The sequence below is a fragment of the Carettochelys insculpta genome, chromosome 2 (assembly GCF_033958435.1).
Source record: "Carettochelys insculpta isolate YL-2023 chromosome 2, ASM3395843v1, whole genome shotgun sequence".
NCBI lineage: Eukaryota > Metazoa > Chordata > Testudines > Carettochelyidae > Carettochelys > Carettochelys insculpta.
This window is the reverse complement of record NC_134138.1, coordinates 231,522,742-231,536,785: the sequence shown is the minus strand read 5'-3', so window position 1 is coordinate 231,536,785 and position 14,044 is coordinate 231,522,742. Positions and strand designations below refer to the sequence as shown.

At 39.8% G+C, this 14,044-nt stretch overlaps 1 protein-coding gene across 1 annotated transcript in view; it reads right to left on the bottom strand.

Annotated features, from left to right (window-relative positions):
- Positions 1-14,044, bottom strand: part of SLC25A13 (solute carrier family 25 member 13) — a 153,941-nt gene that overhangs the window by 104,385 nt on the left and 35,512 nt on the right. The window contains exon 3 of the mRNA XM_074984705.1: positions 8,298-8,440. Within this exon, the coding sequence (XP_074840806.1) occupies positions 8,298-8,440 (143 nt within the window). The remainder of the gene's footprint in view (positions 1-8,297; positions 8,441-14,044) is intronic.

Genomic DNA, 14,044 nt, shown 5'->3' with positions numbered 1-14,044 from the left:
GTTATAGTGGATAGTTCTCTGAAGACATCCACGCAGTGTGCAGTGGCAGTTAGTAAGGCAAATAGGATGTTAGGAATTATTAAAAAAGGGATCGATAATAAGACAAAAGATATCATACTTCCCCTATATAAAACTATGGTACGCCCACATCTCGAGTACTGCGTGCAGATGTGGTCTCCTCACCTCAAAAAAGATATATTGGCATTAGAAAAGGTTCAGAAAAGGGCGACTAAGATGATTAGGGGCTTGGAAAGGGTCCCATATGGGGATAGGCTAGAGAGACTGGGACTTTTCAGTTTGGAAAAGAGGCGATTGAGGGGCGATATGATAGAGGTATATAAAATCATGAATGGTGCGGAGAAAGTGAATATAGAAAAATTATTTACCTTTTCCCATAATACAAGAACTAGGGGACACCAAATGAAATTGATGGGTAGTAGGTTCAAAACTAATAAAAGGAAATTTTTCTTCACACAGCGCACAGTCAACCTGTGGAACTCCTTGCCCGAGGAGGCTGTGAAGGCCAGGACTCTATTAGGGTTTAAAAAAGAGCTTGATAAATTTTTGCAGGTTAGGTCCATAAATGGCTATTAGCCAGGGATAAAGTATGGTGCCCTAGCCTTCAGAACAAGGGCAGGAGATGGATGGCAGGAGATAAATCACTTGATCATTGTCTTCTGTTCTCCTTCTCTGGGGCACCTGGCATTGGCCACCGTCGGCAGATGGGATGCTGGGCTTGATGGACCTTTGGTCTGACCCAGTATGGCCATTCTTATGTTCTTATTATGTTCACATACCTTTAGGTCATTGACAGAATGCCCCATTCCATTAAAATGTTGACTAACTGGTTTGTGGATCTGGAGTGTTTTGATGTCTGTTTTGTGCTCACTGACCCTTTGTCTAAGGGAGTTAGAAGTCTGTCCAATATACAAAGCACCTGGGCATTGTTGGCACATGATGGCATATAAGATTGCTAGGTGTTATAGAACAACTAAAAAGGGTAGATTAAAGCACAGAGAAATCAGTTAACGGGGTGTGTGTGGTGGGGTACGTAAATCAGCCTATATCCAACAAGCCAAACCCAAAATTAAAAAAATAACCTAACTAAACATTCCCTTTCTACTCATGTATCTGTTGTTCTAAGACTCCTCTCTAGGTATGGCTATTACTGAACAACTCCATACCGTGCTTCCTGGCTTAATTCACAGAATGTTAGGACTGGAAGGGACATTGAGAGGCCATCAAGTCCAGCCCCCTGCCCCCATGGCAGGGCCAAGTACTGTTCAGACCATCCCTGACAGACATTTATCTAACCTGTTCTTAAATATCTCCAGAGATGGAGATTCCACAACCTCCACAGGCAATTTATTCCACTGTTTGACCACCCTGACAGTTAGGAACTTTTTCCTAATGTCCAACCTAAACCTCCCTTGCTGCAGTTCAAGCCCATTGCCTCTTTTTCTATCCTCAGAGGCCAAGAAAAACAAGTTCTCCCTCCTCCTTATGATGCCCTTTTAGATACCTGAAAACTGCTAAAACCACATCTCACCCAACTCACCTTTGCTCACACAAAAGACTTTGCAGGCATATCATTGCTTCAATTCAAAAATCACTCTCTTCCCATGGGCTCATCTGGCTCCATTGCCAACACTTCCTGGAGATTTTCAGGGTCCCACTATCTCTGGGTTTAACCCTTTACTGGCAATTAGTTAATGGAATACTTAACTGTCTAGAAAAGGGTAGTAGTCCTCCCATCAACCACAACTAGCAATTGTGTAGTGTAATGTTATCAAACTAACCAGATGCCTTTGAAAATCCCATCCAAGCGACTCCGGAGGACTAGTCCCATTAACCTTCACTATTATTAACTCACTCAGGTACCTTTAAAAGCTCACTCTTCAAGACTTCTGTGCTGTCAATCATTTCAAATGGAATTAAGCAGTGTCCTATCTATATGCTAGTAACATACTAATCACCCATTGCAGCACTTGGGTATTGCAGACACCACCACAATTCTTCAGAAAGTACCAATGACACCTATCAAACCAAGAGAGCCATTAACACAATTCACTAATATTGTCATATTTTACAGTATATTTAATGTTACATTTACAGTGCTGAGATGCAAGCAGAAGTGTCTTTCTTCCACTCAATTCATACACGGCAAAAAAAAAAACCAACTAGCATCTCCTATTCTTCCTCTGCCATATCTGACAAGAGGATGGTGGAATCAGACTTCTCTGGGCTGTATCTGATGAGCAAAATGGGGGTTTCAACATCATCTTCCTGAGACTTGGGAGACATACTTTCTTCAAACTTCTTCTAAAGCATCATTATCAGTGAAAAGATAATGAACCAAATGATCCATTAGTTTGATCCAATATGAGAATATTTATTCTTAAAACGTAACCAGAATTCAAGTCTTCAAGGCCAAACTACAGTAAACCCTCGAGAAACGTGATTTCGATTTGCGCATAACTTGCATTAACGTGAATTAAGTGCAAATGGTAACCGCTCCCCCAGCCCCTAGCTCCCCCAGCTGGGAGAACCCAGCAGGCACAGAGCTGTTTGCGGAGCTGGGAGAAACTGGGCCACAATCATCTGTCTGCACGCTGGGCTCCCCAGCTGGGGTGTACATAGCTGCTTGCGGTGTAGTTTTTCCAGCTGTGCCGCAAGAAACTGTGCCACAAGCAGCTGTGTTTCCGTCAGCTGGGAGAAGCCAGGGGCCTCGTGGCTGCCCCCCACACACACTTTCCCCAGCTGCCCACTCCCCGCCTGGGGAATTCTGGGGATCTCCTCAACCCCACCCTAATTTACACAAAATTTGATTTACGCAGTGGTTGCCCAGGATGCAACCTCCACGTAAATTGAGAGATTACTGTAACAAAGAGGCTCATCACTCTGTACTTATCGTTTATCATCTAGGCAAAATAGAACTCATATGACACTTATTTGTTCTACGCAGATATTGAATATGGAATGAAAACAGTTCATGTGTCCCAGAGTGCATGTAGCCTAAGTCAGGAGTCAGCAACCAAAACAGTAAGAAAAGCCATTTTTCCCAATTAATTACAAAACTGAATAATTCAAGAGCTGCAATAAATGTGAACATAAGATGGTCCTCAATACAGAAGGTCAAACCGTACTTTTTGTAAGCCTTATTTTAAGAGCACCACACACAATGATTTGTAATGTGATACATGCTGACTGCAGGACATTCATAAACTTTTTACATATTCTATTTCCTCACACTTTACATGTGTGTTTGTACCACTGTCTTCTTGACTTTCACTCCCTCTCGCTGGTGGACACTAAGGGGAGTAATCCAATGTTTCGAGATCACATATCATTGGCTATTGAAACAGAAGTTATTCATTTTGGGGCTTTTAGATGTCCAACATTTACCAAAAATAAACAGGAGGGGTTTTTTGTTTGTTTTTGGCTTTTAAACTTTGCAACGATAGCATCTGGAGCCACAAAGAAGTCCCGAAAGAGCCACAGGTTGCAGATCCCTGGCCTAAGCAGGATGGACAGAGTAATCTCAATGTCATGAAAGCCTAGAGAAAGGAATACTGTACTTTTAAAAAAATCTTTACTAATATTACAGGTAACTCGCTTCTTGGCAGCACTACAAAAGAAGCAAACCTTTAAAGGGGATTTCAAGGGAAGAAAGCATTTTGCAGATGAGAGTAGGCAGGGCATTTCATGCCTCAGCGAAGGCATAAAAAAGACTTTAAAACAGTTGAAAAAGAAAACCAAAGACAGGTTTGAGTATGGCATCAATGGTATAAAGCAGAGATGAAGCAGATCTATTTAGAAAACTCACTAGTCATACCAGAAAGAAACATATCTACAAATTCTACAGAAAGGCCAACCCACAGCAGCAATGCTGGAATTTAGCAATGGATTTGCAGCTACTTTACATCCATACAGAAGACAGGGAAGGTAACAGACAAACATCATATTGGACTAGTTAATACAAATAAAGCATGCAATGCTATAGCCATTACAGAAACTGACAGATTACAAGGCAATAGCACATTATGCACACGTTCTATGCAACAGGGGAGGATTTGATAGATACAAGGCATGAAAGGATGAAGCAGAAGGGGTTTTTTTTTTGTTTTTTAAATTTGGGGCATATTCTGTCAATAATTTCAAATAATAAAATCCCCCTAATAAATTAGATTATTAAAATAACCTACATATATTTTTAAAAAACATGCATGGTCAGGGGAATATTAAACATGTACCAATGTGATGTTCTAGTTAGATATTACAGAAGAGACCAATGTGATGTTCTAGTTAGATATTACAGAAGGGACATTAATATCTGCTGTGCCAGCTGAATTCAAATTAACCCAATTTTTACATGTTAATTAAACCAGCTATTTTCTTCTTATTGTATTTTTGCTCCTTAAGCAGACTAGCCGAATAGTGATTCCCAACAGATCTATTCTAACAACAATGACGTATTCATTTACTTCTATTATGACCATACAATACAGTAACTGAGCAGTAATTTTTCACAGTCAATTACACATGGTTCTTAATGCTTAAAGATGCTGAAATAATGCGTACTACACGGCCATATGTTTAAAGCTCTATACTGCACAAAGCCAGTTGCCGGGGTAACACATTTTCTTTCTGGTTTAGCATAACCCTTCATTGAATATCATTAGGTGTCATTAAACAGCAGATATTAACATGAACTTCAATACACTACTTAAGTTATTTTACCTACATAAATAAGTATTCATTTATAACATGACAGCCCACACAGAGCAAATCCTAATAGTCCTGTATTTTAACAATGGTAAGAGAAAGTGCTAAAATGGTTACAAATTATAAGTAAAGCATATTTTATTTGACTGGTTAAAATCTGTCTCCAAACACCTTGTCCCCCATAACAGTGGCAATTCTGTTGTATAATCTATTCACTTAAAAAAAAAATCCTGAATTTTAACACCCATGCACAGCAGTTACGAACTAAATCCACCCATTGGGATTAGTTTGCCAAGACCACTACTGGCGACCACGACAAGCCTCACTATCTACCCATCCAAGCGTTTATATTGGTGGCCATAGCTATAAAATCTGAGTCCGCAGAACCTGTAATGCTTTTCCAGCAAAAAAGTCCACAGGCATTGAGGAAAAGGAAAAACCATTACCTACTGTAATAATACATACAAATGCAATGATGAAGAACTTTCTCAAGTAATTAATGCATGTGTTTTACTGTACAGCAATTCAAGCATGATAACATAATGAGACAAATTGAAGCTGCAGGGTTTTTTTTACGCTCCAATCTAAGTAAACTAAGTACAGTGTAAACTGCTGCATTTGAGAGAAAACTATACCCAAAAATAATGGAAAATGCTGGTTTTCAAGTATTATTTTTGAATGGTTTGTCCTTTCTAAAAATAAAGCACATAGTATTTCTCAATGAAGTATGCTAGTTACTGGTAACAGATACAAAGTAAACACTTATTTTCTTAGATAGGCATGTAAAGTGTAACAGCAAACAAAGACATTATGTTAAAGGAGGCAGAACTTTTAACTGAACTGCTGCATCAGTAATATCCCTTGGTATACAGCAAAATACATTCAAAGAGAATTTTAACTCAATCTGAGTGGTTCGATTATTTTACAATTAAGAGGCGGCAGGATTTTAGTTGAAAGAACTCTTTCACAGGATACCCTGGCACAGACACATTGACCTACGGACAAAACCTTCTCTACATGAAAAAGGGAGATGCCCAAGAGGCAGGACTGTCTTTGTGGAAACCTTGGATCTTCATCACATTAGCAGTAGCCTCTGTGGCAATCCTTAATTACTTCACCCGGGACAGTATGCATCCGTAACTAGAAAATCCATCTATGGTTGCCACTAGGGAGATGGTTAGAAAAGAAAATATAGTCTGAGGCTGCGCTCTCTTTTCTAACTAAATTCAGTGGGAAATGGGAGCAATTCCCCCAGAAACTTGTCCATTTTGTCTGTCAAGTTGACAATCCTCCATCAGTCCCAAGATGCAGAGCACATGCCACAGGATCCTGCGTTGAAGGGACAGCAGCAAAGACTTATCTGCACCTCCCCACCTGCACATAATGGAAAAAAACAACGTACAGCTCTGTACACAGATCTCAGAGTTGCTGGGAGGGCAGGGAAGGGGGAATGCTAAAAAACTACGCTACTCTAGCGTGAACAAATATTTAGCAACAAAGATGTTTCTGCTACTGAGCCAGAACTGCTCCATGGTTCTGCATGGCTGTCTCCTTTTGGTAAGAGTGGCAAATTAGTCAGCCTGCGGTCCAGATGCACCTTAAGACTGAAGTGAGGCCTGGAGGCAATAGAGAGGCTGCCACAATATTTCCAGAATATTTGTCTGGGCACCTACCACCTCTATACTTCCATATTTCACTGTAATTTAAAAAAAATACACCAAAATATTGATTCATAATTCCTCCTGCAAAGTATGTTTCTTCTACATAGCCTGAGTTACACAGGAGGTCAGACTAGATTATCAATAGCCCATTCTGGCCCTGGAATCTACGAACACTCATCAGCCAACCATAAGCCTAAGCTAGCAAGAACAGCTTTGCATTCTTCCCTGAACTTTGAAGATCAGGGCTTTGAAAGAACGCCAGGATGCAGTGAGCCTCACAAGAGGAGACAACCTGTTGCCAGTCCTACAGAATTTCACTACAGGAACAAAAAGCAAGTGATATGGCGGCTAAGGAAGAGACTAGAAAATTCAAACGATTCTCCAAGGACATGCCAAGGGCATGAAAAACCTCACTGACATGCTGTTGCAGAAAAAAGTCCCATCCACTTTAGATTGGTGGTCACTGAAACAAAAACACCTACTCTAAAACTAATGCAGAACTGCTGTAGTGAAAGGACAGTATCACATAGGGTCTGTAGATGATTTGACAGAGGCTACAGCTTTAATTTTGCTATCTGTGACAGCAGCCTATACTAACGTAGGATAAAGTTATGTATTAAACTCACAATCTTCCTGTTACAAAATGCCTTTGAAGCTTCACAATGTAAAAAAAGAAGCGAAGAGTGGTAGAAGCCTGGAGGGGGTTTATCATTTCCCGTTACAATCCATTTAAAGCCATCTTCACCACATTACAGTTATGTAACCTTTTAAACAATTCCTTTCCTAGAGATAGCAATCATCATGTTAACTTGTCTGCAAGGTCCATAGTGCCTAACCACAGGAGGTTTGTGAGGGTAAGTGATGAGCAAGAGAAAGGGCACAAAAATGAGCATGAACGCACTTGGTTGTTTGTGTTCATGTGCAAATGGTATACATTTTTCATCCATGCTTTGTTTTTATCATATTTTAATCTACATGATCATTATGCAGCCCTGCTAAACACACTGTTCCTTGTTTGCTTGTTTTTTAAACCCCTAACATGATAAGGACTAAGTTTTTGTAAAAGCCTTCTAAGGCAAAGTCTGACAAATCTATTCACCTGGGATGAGAGAGCAGCTTGTTTGGGCAAGTTGCAACAGCAGAAGCTATGTAAAACAAAATAAAAGGGGGTAAGTAACCTTGATTGTTGGCAAATTTGATCTTCTAAATGTGAATCACATGTAAGCTGCATAAATACTTCTTCCCAAGCCTGCCAAGACTTCTCTAAACCCCTGAAATGCTCAAGAGATCTGCTAAACAGCAGCAGCAAAACCAGATCAGAGCTTTGTAAGTTTTCATTGTTAATCTTCAGTACCATGTAGGGCAACAACAAAGAGGTCTCTTGCTTTGGTCAGACTCTCTCTCACTCCCCCTCCCACACCCTTCCCTCCCCGCTTTACATGGTCACCAGGATTTCAAAAAAGAAAGTAGTGGTAAGCCAAAAAGAGAGGTGGAGTGACAAAAGCAGGAGAGGTTTATTGAGGTTTTTTTTTTTTTTAAAAAACAGGAACTATAAAGGAGATTAGCAAAATGACAATTAAGTACAATTCACAGTAGAGTACAACTATTTGATTATTTTAACTAGAGATGTAGACCATGTTTTTCACTCCAGCTATAGGCTTACTACGTGGCCAGATATACTCTAGGTACATTTTTCAAGGTGTTCTCTGCTTATTACACTGAGATGGATACCAAAGGTTTGCTTGTTTCATCATGAACTGGGAGTTCTAGGTCAGCTACATGAGCAGTTTCCTAGGTGCTATACAATACAGATGAACGAGCAGTAGCAACATAAGATTCTATTAAAAGGAGACTTTATATACTTTTTAAACTCACTAAATTAGAATGAAAAAAACCACACACAAGACATACCCATCCTTGGTCTGGTCCACCACACCTGCGAGGAGCTGCACAGTGTTTGCATTGGGCACCCCATCTCCCATTATTCCCAGGTACCGTGTGATAAAGTCATTAGGAGACATGAAAAATTCTCCATTTTTTTCAACACTTGCATACTGTAAAAGAAAGAGTCTCAAGTAAATTCTCTAAACAATTGATATTTTTGGCATTTCAATGATATCCAGGGGGTCAAGTTGGGATGGGAGCCACTGTGCAGAACATACACATACTAACAGATTCCTGCCCCAAAGGAGTTTACATCTACATTAAAGCAAAATGCAAGGCATATAACAAACAACTTAAGAGGTAAAGAAATGATGAGATAAGAGATACAGGGGTGGATTGTTCAACAGCACAGTAAGCAGGTTTCAAGTCAAAACATAAAAAACAGAAATATTAACAGTATCAGCACTTCTTGCAGTTACCCTTGAAATACTATATAGTTCTACAATAAGGTCTTGATTCACAAAGACACTTGTGAAGCATACGTTTAACTTCTAGTGACTTCCATGAGACTTAACATGTTTTAATGAGCTTCCTAAATAAGCCTTGGTTCATTTTTAAGTGCTTTTCCAAAAAGGGAGATGGGCTTGTAACACCATAAACTAAAGAGATGCAAAATGGCACTTATTTTTTATTTTATTCCTTAATTTGTAAAAGCTACAGAGTACAATAGAGTGTGCTACAGGTTCCATCTCCCTCATCTGGCACCTTCAGGACCTAAGTGCTTCTGAATGAGGGAATCTGCCAGATGAGGGAAGGGCCCCTGCCTCCTGCCCTGCAGTCTGTTGTTCCTCTGCTCCCCCTGCCCCCTCCTACCACCACTACCACTACTCTTCTTCACCCCCACTATCCTCTTACCTCCTCCCTGGCCATGGCCCCAGCCATGCCCAGGAATGCCAGCCTCCCATCACCAGGCTTCGCCTGGTCCTCTCACTACTACCCTCTCAACATGGGGCTCTCTGGTCCAGTAACATATGGGATCTGGTGAGAGCAAAGATGTTGGTGGACCAGAGAAACCCAGTTTTAGGAGGTGCAACCTGTACAGGTACAAAAAAAGAGGTTTTAAAAGATACAAATGATTAATATGTCTAAGGAAAAAGAAAACAACAAAGTGACATTTCACCGTCTCCAAGAGTATGGATAAATCTTGGTTCATTGTTTTATTTCCACCTTCCCAGGCACAAAAATGTGCCTTAGTTACTAATATCGTACCATTTTGGCATATAAAATTTGGACTACTGAATGTATTAGAACAACTTCGTCCCCAATGAGCATTTCCAAATGGCAAGAAAAGCAGTAAAAATTAATCACACACAGGCAAAGCCTGCACCCTATCATGCTTCCTTACAGTCATCTTCACGGATAAACCCTCCTCTGCGTGTGACAGAACATGACAGATCTTTAGACTGATCCTGGTCATAAAAGCACATCCACAAATAGTCTGAATTTAGCAGGATATTGTTCTGTGATTATTCTTCCTCTTCCAGTGAATCACTCTACTGGCATAAGGAAAAGAGTTTATTCTTTAATTTAAGATTATACTTTTTGTTTTTTTAAAAACTCATTCATGGGTTTATTCATGTACAGTTTCACAAACAACAAGCAGTCCTGTAGCATCTTAAAGACTAACAACGTATGTATTAAATAATGAGCTTCTGCGGGTAAGACCCATTTTCTCAGATTTCATGGGTACGACTCAGTGGGGGAACTAAATGTGCTACAGGACTGCTTGTTATTTGTGAAGCTACACACTAACACGGCTACCCCACCGAGTCATGTAAACGTTGTAAGTCTTAAATAGCTATTGTCCTATGAAATACTGAATCAACAGCAGGTATACTTAAGCAGGATTTCTGCAGAAAGTTTAGAAAAATGATAGAAATCAGTAAAAGCCTGATTTTTCCTGTATTTATTTATTCCTGTTTTCCTATTTATCCTGTATTTTAGGCTTTCCCTGCAGAGAAAAATTGTCCAGCATAGTTATTCTAGTATAATGTTATCTATTCCAGTGTAGCATCCGTGTGATAACATGATATATACTAAAATAAATTTTGTTCCAGAATAATGAATGTCGCCCCTCCCCCCCACCCTTGATATACCACATTACCTGTGACAAAAGGAAAACAACAAGAAAAGCAATAATAAATATGCCCTAACTGCACTGGCATACCTCCGCCACTCCAAAAAGAAGAAGTCGCTTGGCATCACTGTATTTATCTTCCTGTGCAAGTTTGATGTCAGTGAATTTCCTTTACCTCTGCAATGCTGAATTAAGACCTGAGAGTCTCCAAAGGGGGGAAGGGGGGGGGAATATAAATCAAGAAGTGGAGACCTCATGCATTTAAAAACAGGCCACCCAGAGCTCCCAAACAGCTGCAGAGTAACAAAGGAGAAAGTCCTTGGCATCCATGTTTCTCTTAATATGCAGCATGCCACCCCTTCAACGGTACTAATTATTAACAAACAGATGAGCCTGCAGAGATCCCAAGCAACGGGTGGAAAGTACTTCACTATTAAAAATAATATTTTGGCTATAAGACCTAGTCGTCATCACTATATCCCCTATCGTTCCACAAATGTGTTACTGCCCCAATCTAGGTAAATTTTGCCTCTATATGCAACTTGAATACAGGAAAATATGACCTTATTGTTCAAATCAGCTACAAAATGTTTTAGGTGGAAAACAAGTTAAATATAATGGCAAACGAAAAATCTAGGCAGTATTTATGACACCATATGTTTGCTTCAAGGAAAAGAGATCTATATAAGGACAACAAATGTGCTGAACAGGAAAGAAACTTTTTTTTACTTTTACTTTCTTTTTAATGGGATAATAAAGCATTGCTGCAACTCCCCATAGTGTATTCCCCACAATGAAGTAATAAAATCAATTAGGTGTCTTTGACTACTTTGAGGTGTACTTCAAAGACATGCACTTTGTTTTACATTGCTGTGCCTTTTTCAGGAGGAGGAAAAAAAATACCAGTTCTCATTTCACAGAGCCATATCAGTGCTTGCAGAGTACTGTTAGGTCTATCCTAGTCACCTCCACTTTGGCATTCCTCTGACAAAGTAGATTTTTTTCCAATACCGTACTACGCAAGCACAGTAATGCCCTCAAGGTAAATGTTTTATATTGGCAGAAATTACACACAAAAAAAGAACAAAACCGAAATTAACTTATGTTGGCTGGTTAGCATTCTTCGACTTATATTTCAATAGGCACTTTTTTTTCAAAAAAAAAAAAAAGGCAAGGTCACTAGCTGAAATGCTGGGAGGAATTTCCAGTTGTACAAGAACTAGCAGATCATTGATTTCAACGTAATCACTTGCAAGAAAACAATCTAAGTATCCCAGACTAAAAAACTTTTAACACAACTGTTATCAAGAAACAAATCAAGTGGATCAGTCAGTATAAGCTTCTATACGTCATTTTTTCTTCCCAACTGACCCCCTGCTAGGGCACTCAATAAAAGAAAACAGCACTGGTTTTCAGTGTCCCCGTTTCTTGTCACTGTGGTTTACTCACGTATTTGAAATCTGATCACGTATTCTGCACTACATATAGAATATGACCTTGAAAAATGTCAACCTGTTCGTTTTAACGAAAGTATACTCTCTTAGGGTTATGGCAGAAAAGATACAAAGAGTACAGTTATTCTTGGAAATTTTCCTAACAAAAGAAAAATTATCAATTCAATTGGTTTTGGAACAGAGGCATAAAAATGGTCCTTCACAATCTCTGTTTTTATCTCTTTTTCAATTATACCTACAGAGAATTTGATCTAATACAATAGTACTTAATAGCTTTTTAGTAACTGACTTCCATACATTTCCAGTTGTGAGGTATTAACCAGTTCAGCCACATTTTTAGGAAATATTTACAAATATTTTACTGGGACTTTTCCAAAAATACGAAAATGACAAATGCATCATAAACAACTAAGCACTTACGCTGTGTTATGTGAAGCATTTAATTTAATAGCTATATTTATTTCTATATTGTATATAATACTATAGCATGTTATTCTGGTAAAGATTTTTTAACTGAACCAGAACATGGAAAAATTGGTGTTAAAGTATATTCACAAATACAGATCCAGCAATCTTGAGACACAACTGGACTGGTCCCACCAATTACATTTGGCAGCTTCATTAACATATGTGGCCATAACTTGTCTTTAATACTGTATACCAGTGTGATGCACCCACTCTCTTCCATTTCAGCGTGTGTGGTAGTTCTTCCTGCATTATTGTGCGCAAAATGTTCTGATTATTTTTCCACTCCTGTGACCAAATGAATCATCTCCTTTAATCTCCAGTCTAATAGAGGAATGTGCAGGTGAGTAGTGGAAAGGTGGGAGGAGGCAAGACAGTTTGCTACTCTGCACCGTGACAAGTATCAGAGGGGTAGCCATGTCAGTCTGTATCCGCAAAAACAAGAAGTCCTGTGGCACCTTACAGAAACTAACAGATTTCTTGGAGTTTAAGCTTTCGTGGGCAAAGACCCATACCTGATGAAGTAGGCCTTTGCCCACAAAAGCTTATGCTCCAAAAATGTTGTTAGTCTATAAGGTTCCACAGGACTTCTTGTTTTTGCTACTGTGTGCATTCTCTATAACCCCTCAGATTCTTTGCCTCAAGCAGCTGAAGGCAACCCATACTTACCAACTTAAGGAAGTTAATCTTTTAGAGGATCAGTTAAGAAGAGTGGTGTGTCCATGAACTAGAAGAATTTCACATTGTTCTAATACAACCAGAATGAGAAGGGACAGTCTTCTCTCTATGGACATTTCTTCTTCCCACTCTTTACTCCTGGGAGTATTCTGCACCACTGCGCCATGCAGAATTTTGCAGAAGTTCACATCGTCCATACAGAATGTCCTTTCCCCTCTTCTCCCCCCATAAATGGGCTGCAGTTCTACTAGCTGCCGCTGTGGGCCACTGGAACCAGCAGACCCCAGCTTAAACACAAAGACACTTGTAGGGGGAGAGGGAGGGAGCTAGAGAATTCTTGTCAGCTGCCAGTTACCAGCATGCCCTGATGGAAGATGACAGTGCACAGGAAACTCCTTGCAATCCTGGGACTGAGCATCAGGCCTTTTCTCTATCTGGAACCCTTGGCCTGGGGGAGGCAGAGGGCAGGGCTCTAGGAGGGAGAAACTATGGGTGCCTGGCACCCCAGCTGGGCTCTGGTGGACCGGGAAGCAAGAGAAAGAAGCAAAGAAAAGGAACTGGGTTGTCAGTCTTATTTTTTTAAAACTCTACTCCTGTGGCAATTTTAGTCTGTCTGTATTGCAACAGACCTACTTGCTGACAGATATTTTGAAATAAATTACCTAAATAACTGAAACTGGCATGACTTATGCAGTGTTATTTTTGACAAACAAAATTTGTAGATTTTTAAGATATTGTGCAAATTTTTTCAGTTTGGGGCCCAGAATTCCCCCAGGAGTAACTCCTGCAATATAAGTCATTGGAATCCGTCCAGCCTGGTGTGTCTATTTCTTTTTTGCTCCATAAGGAAGCATAAGAACACCTCCCAGAAAGCCAGTTTTCCTGACAGAGCTTTTTTCCTTTCTTGACAGATACCAGTTCTGACAGTCTTTTATAGCTCAGTTTATTAAAAGTCTAGGTTGGGGTGCACAAGTACAAAGATGGGCAACTGTATCCCCCACATTTGTCCCACAGTTATAATTCACAAGAGTTTACAATAA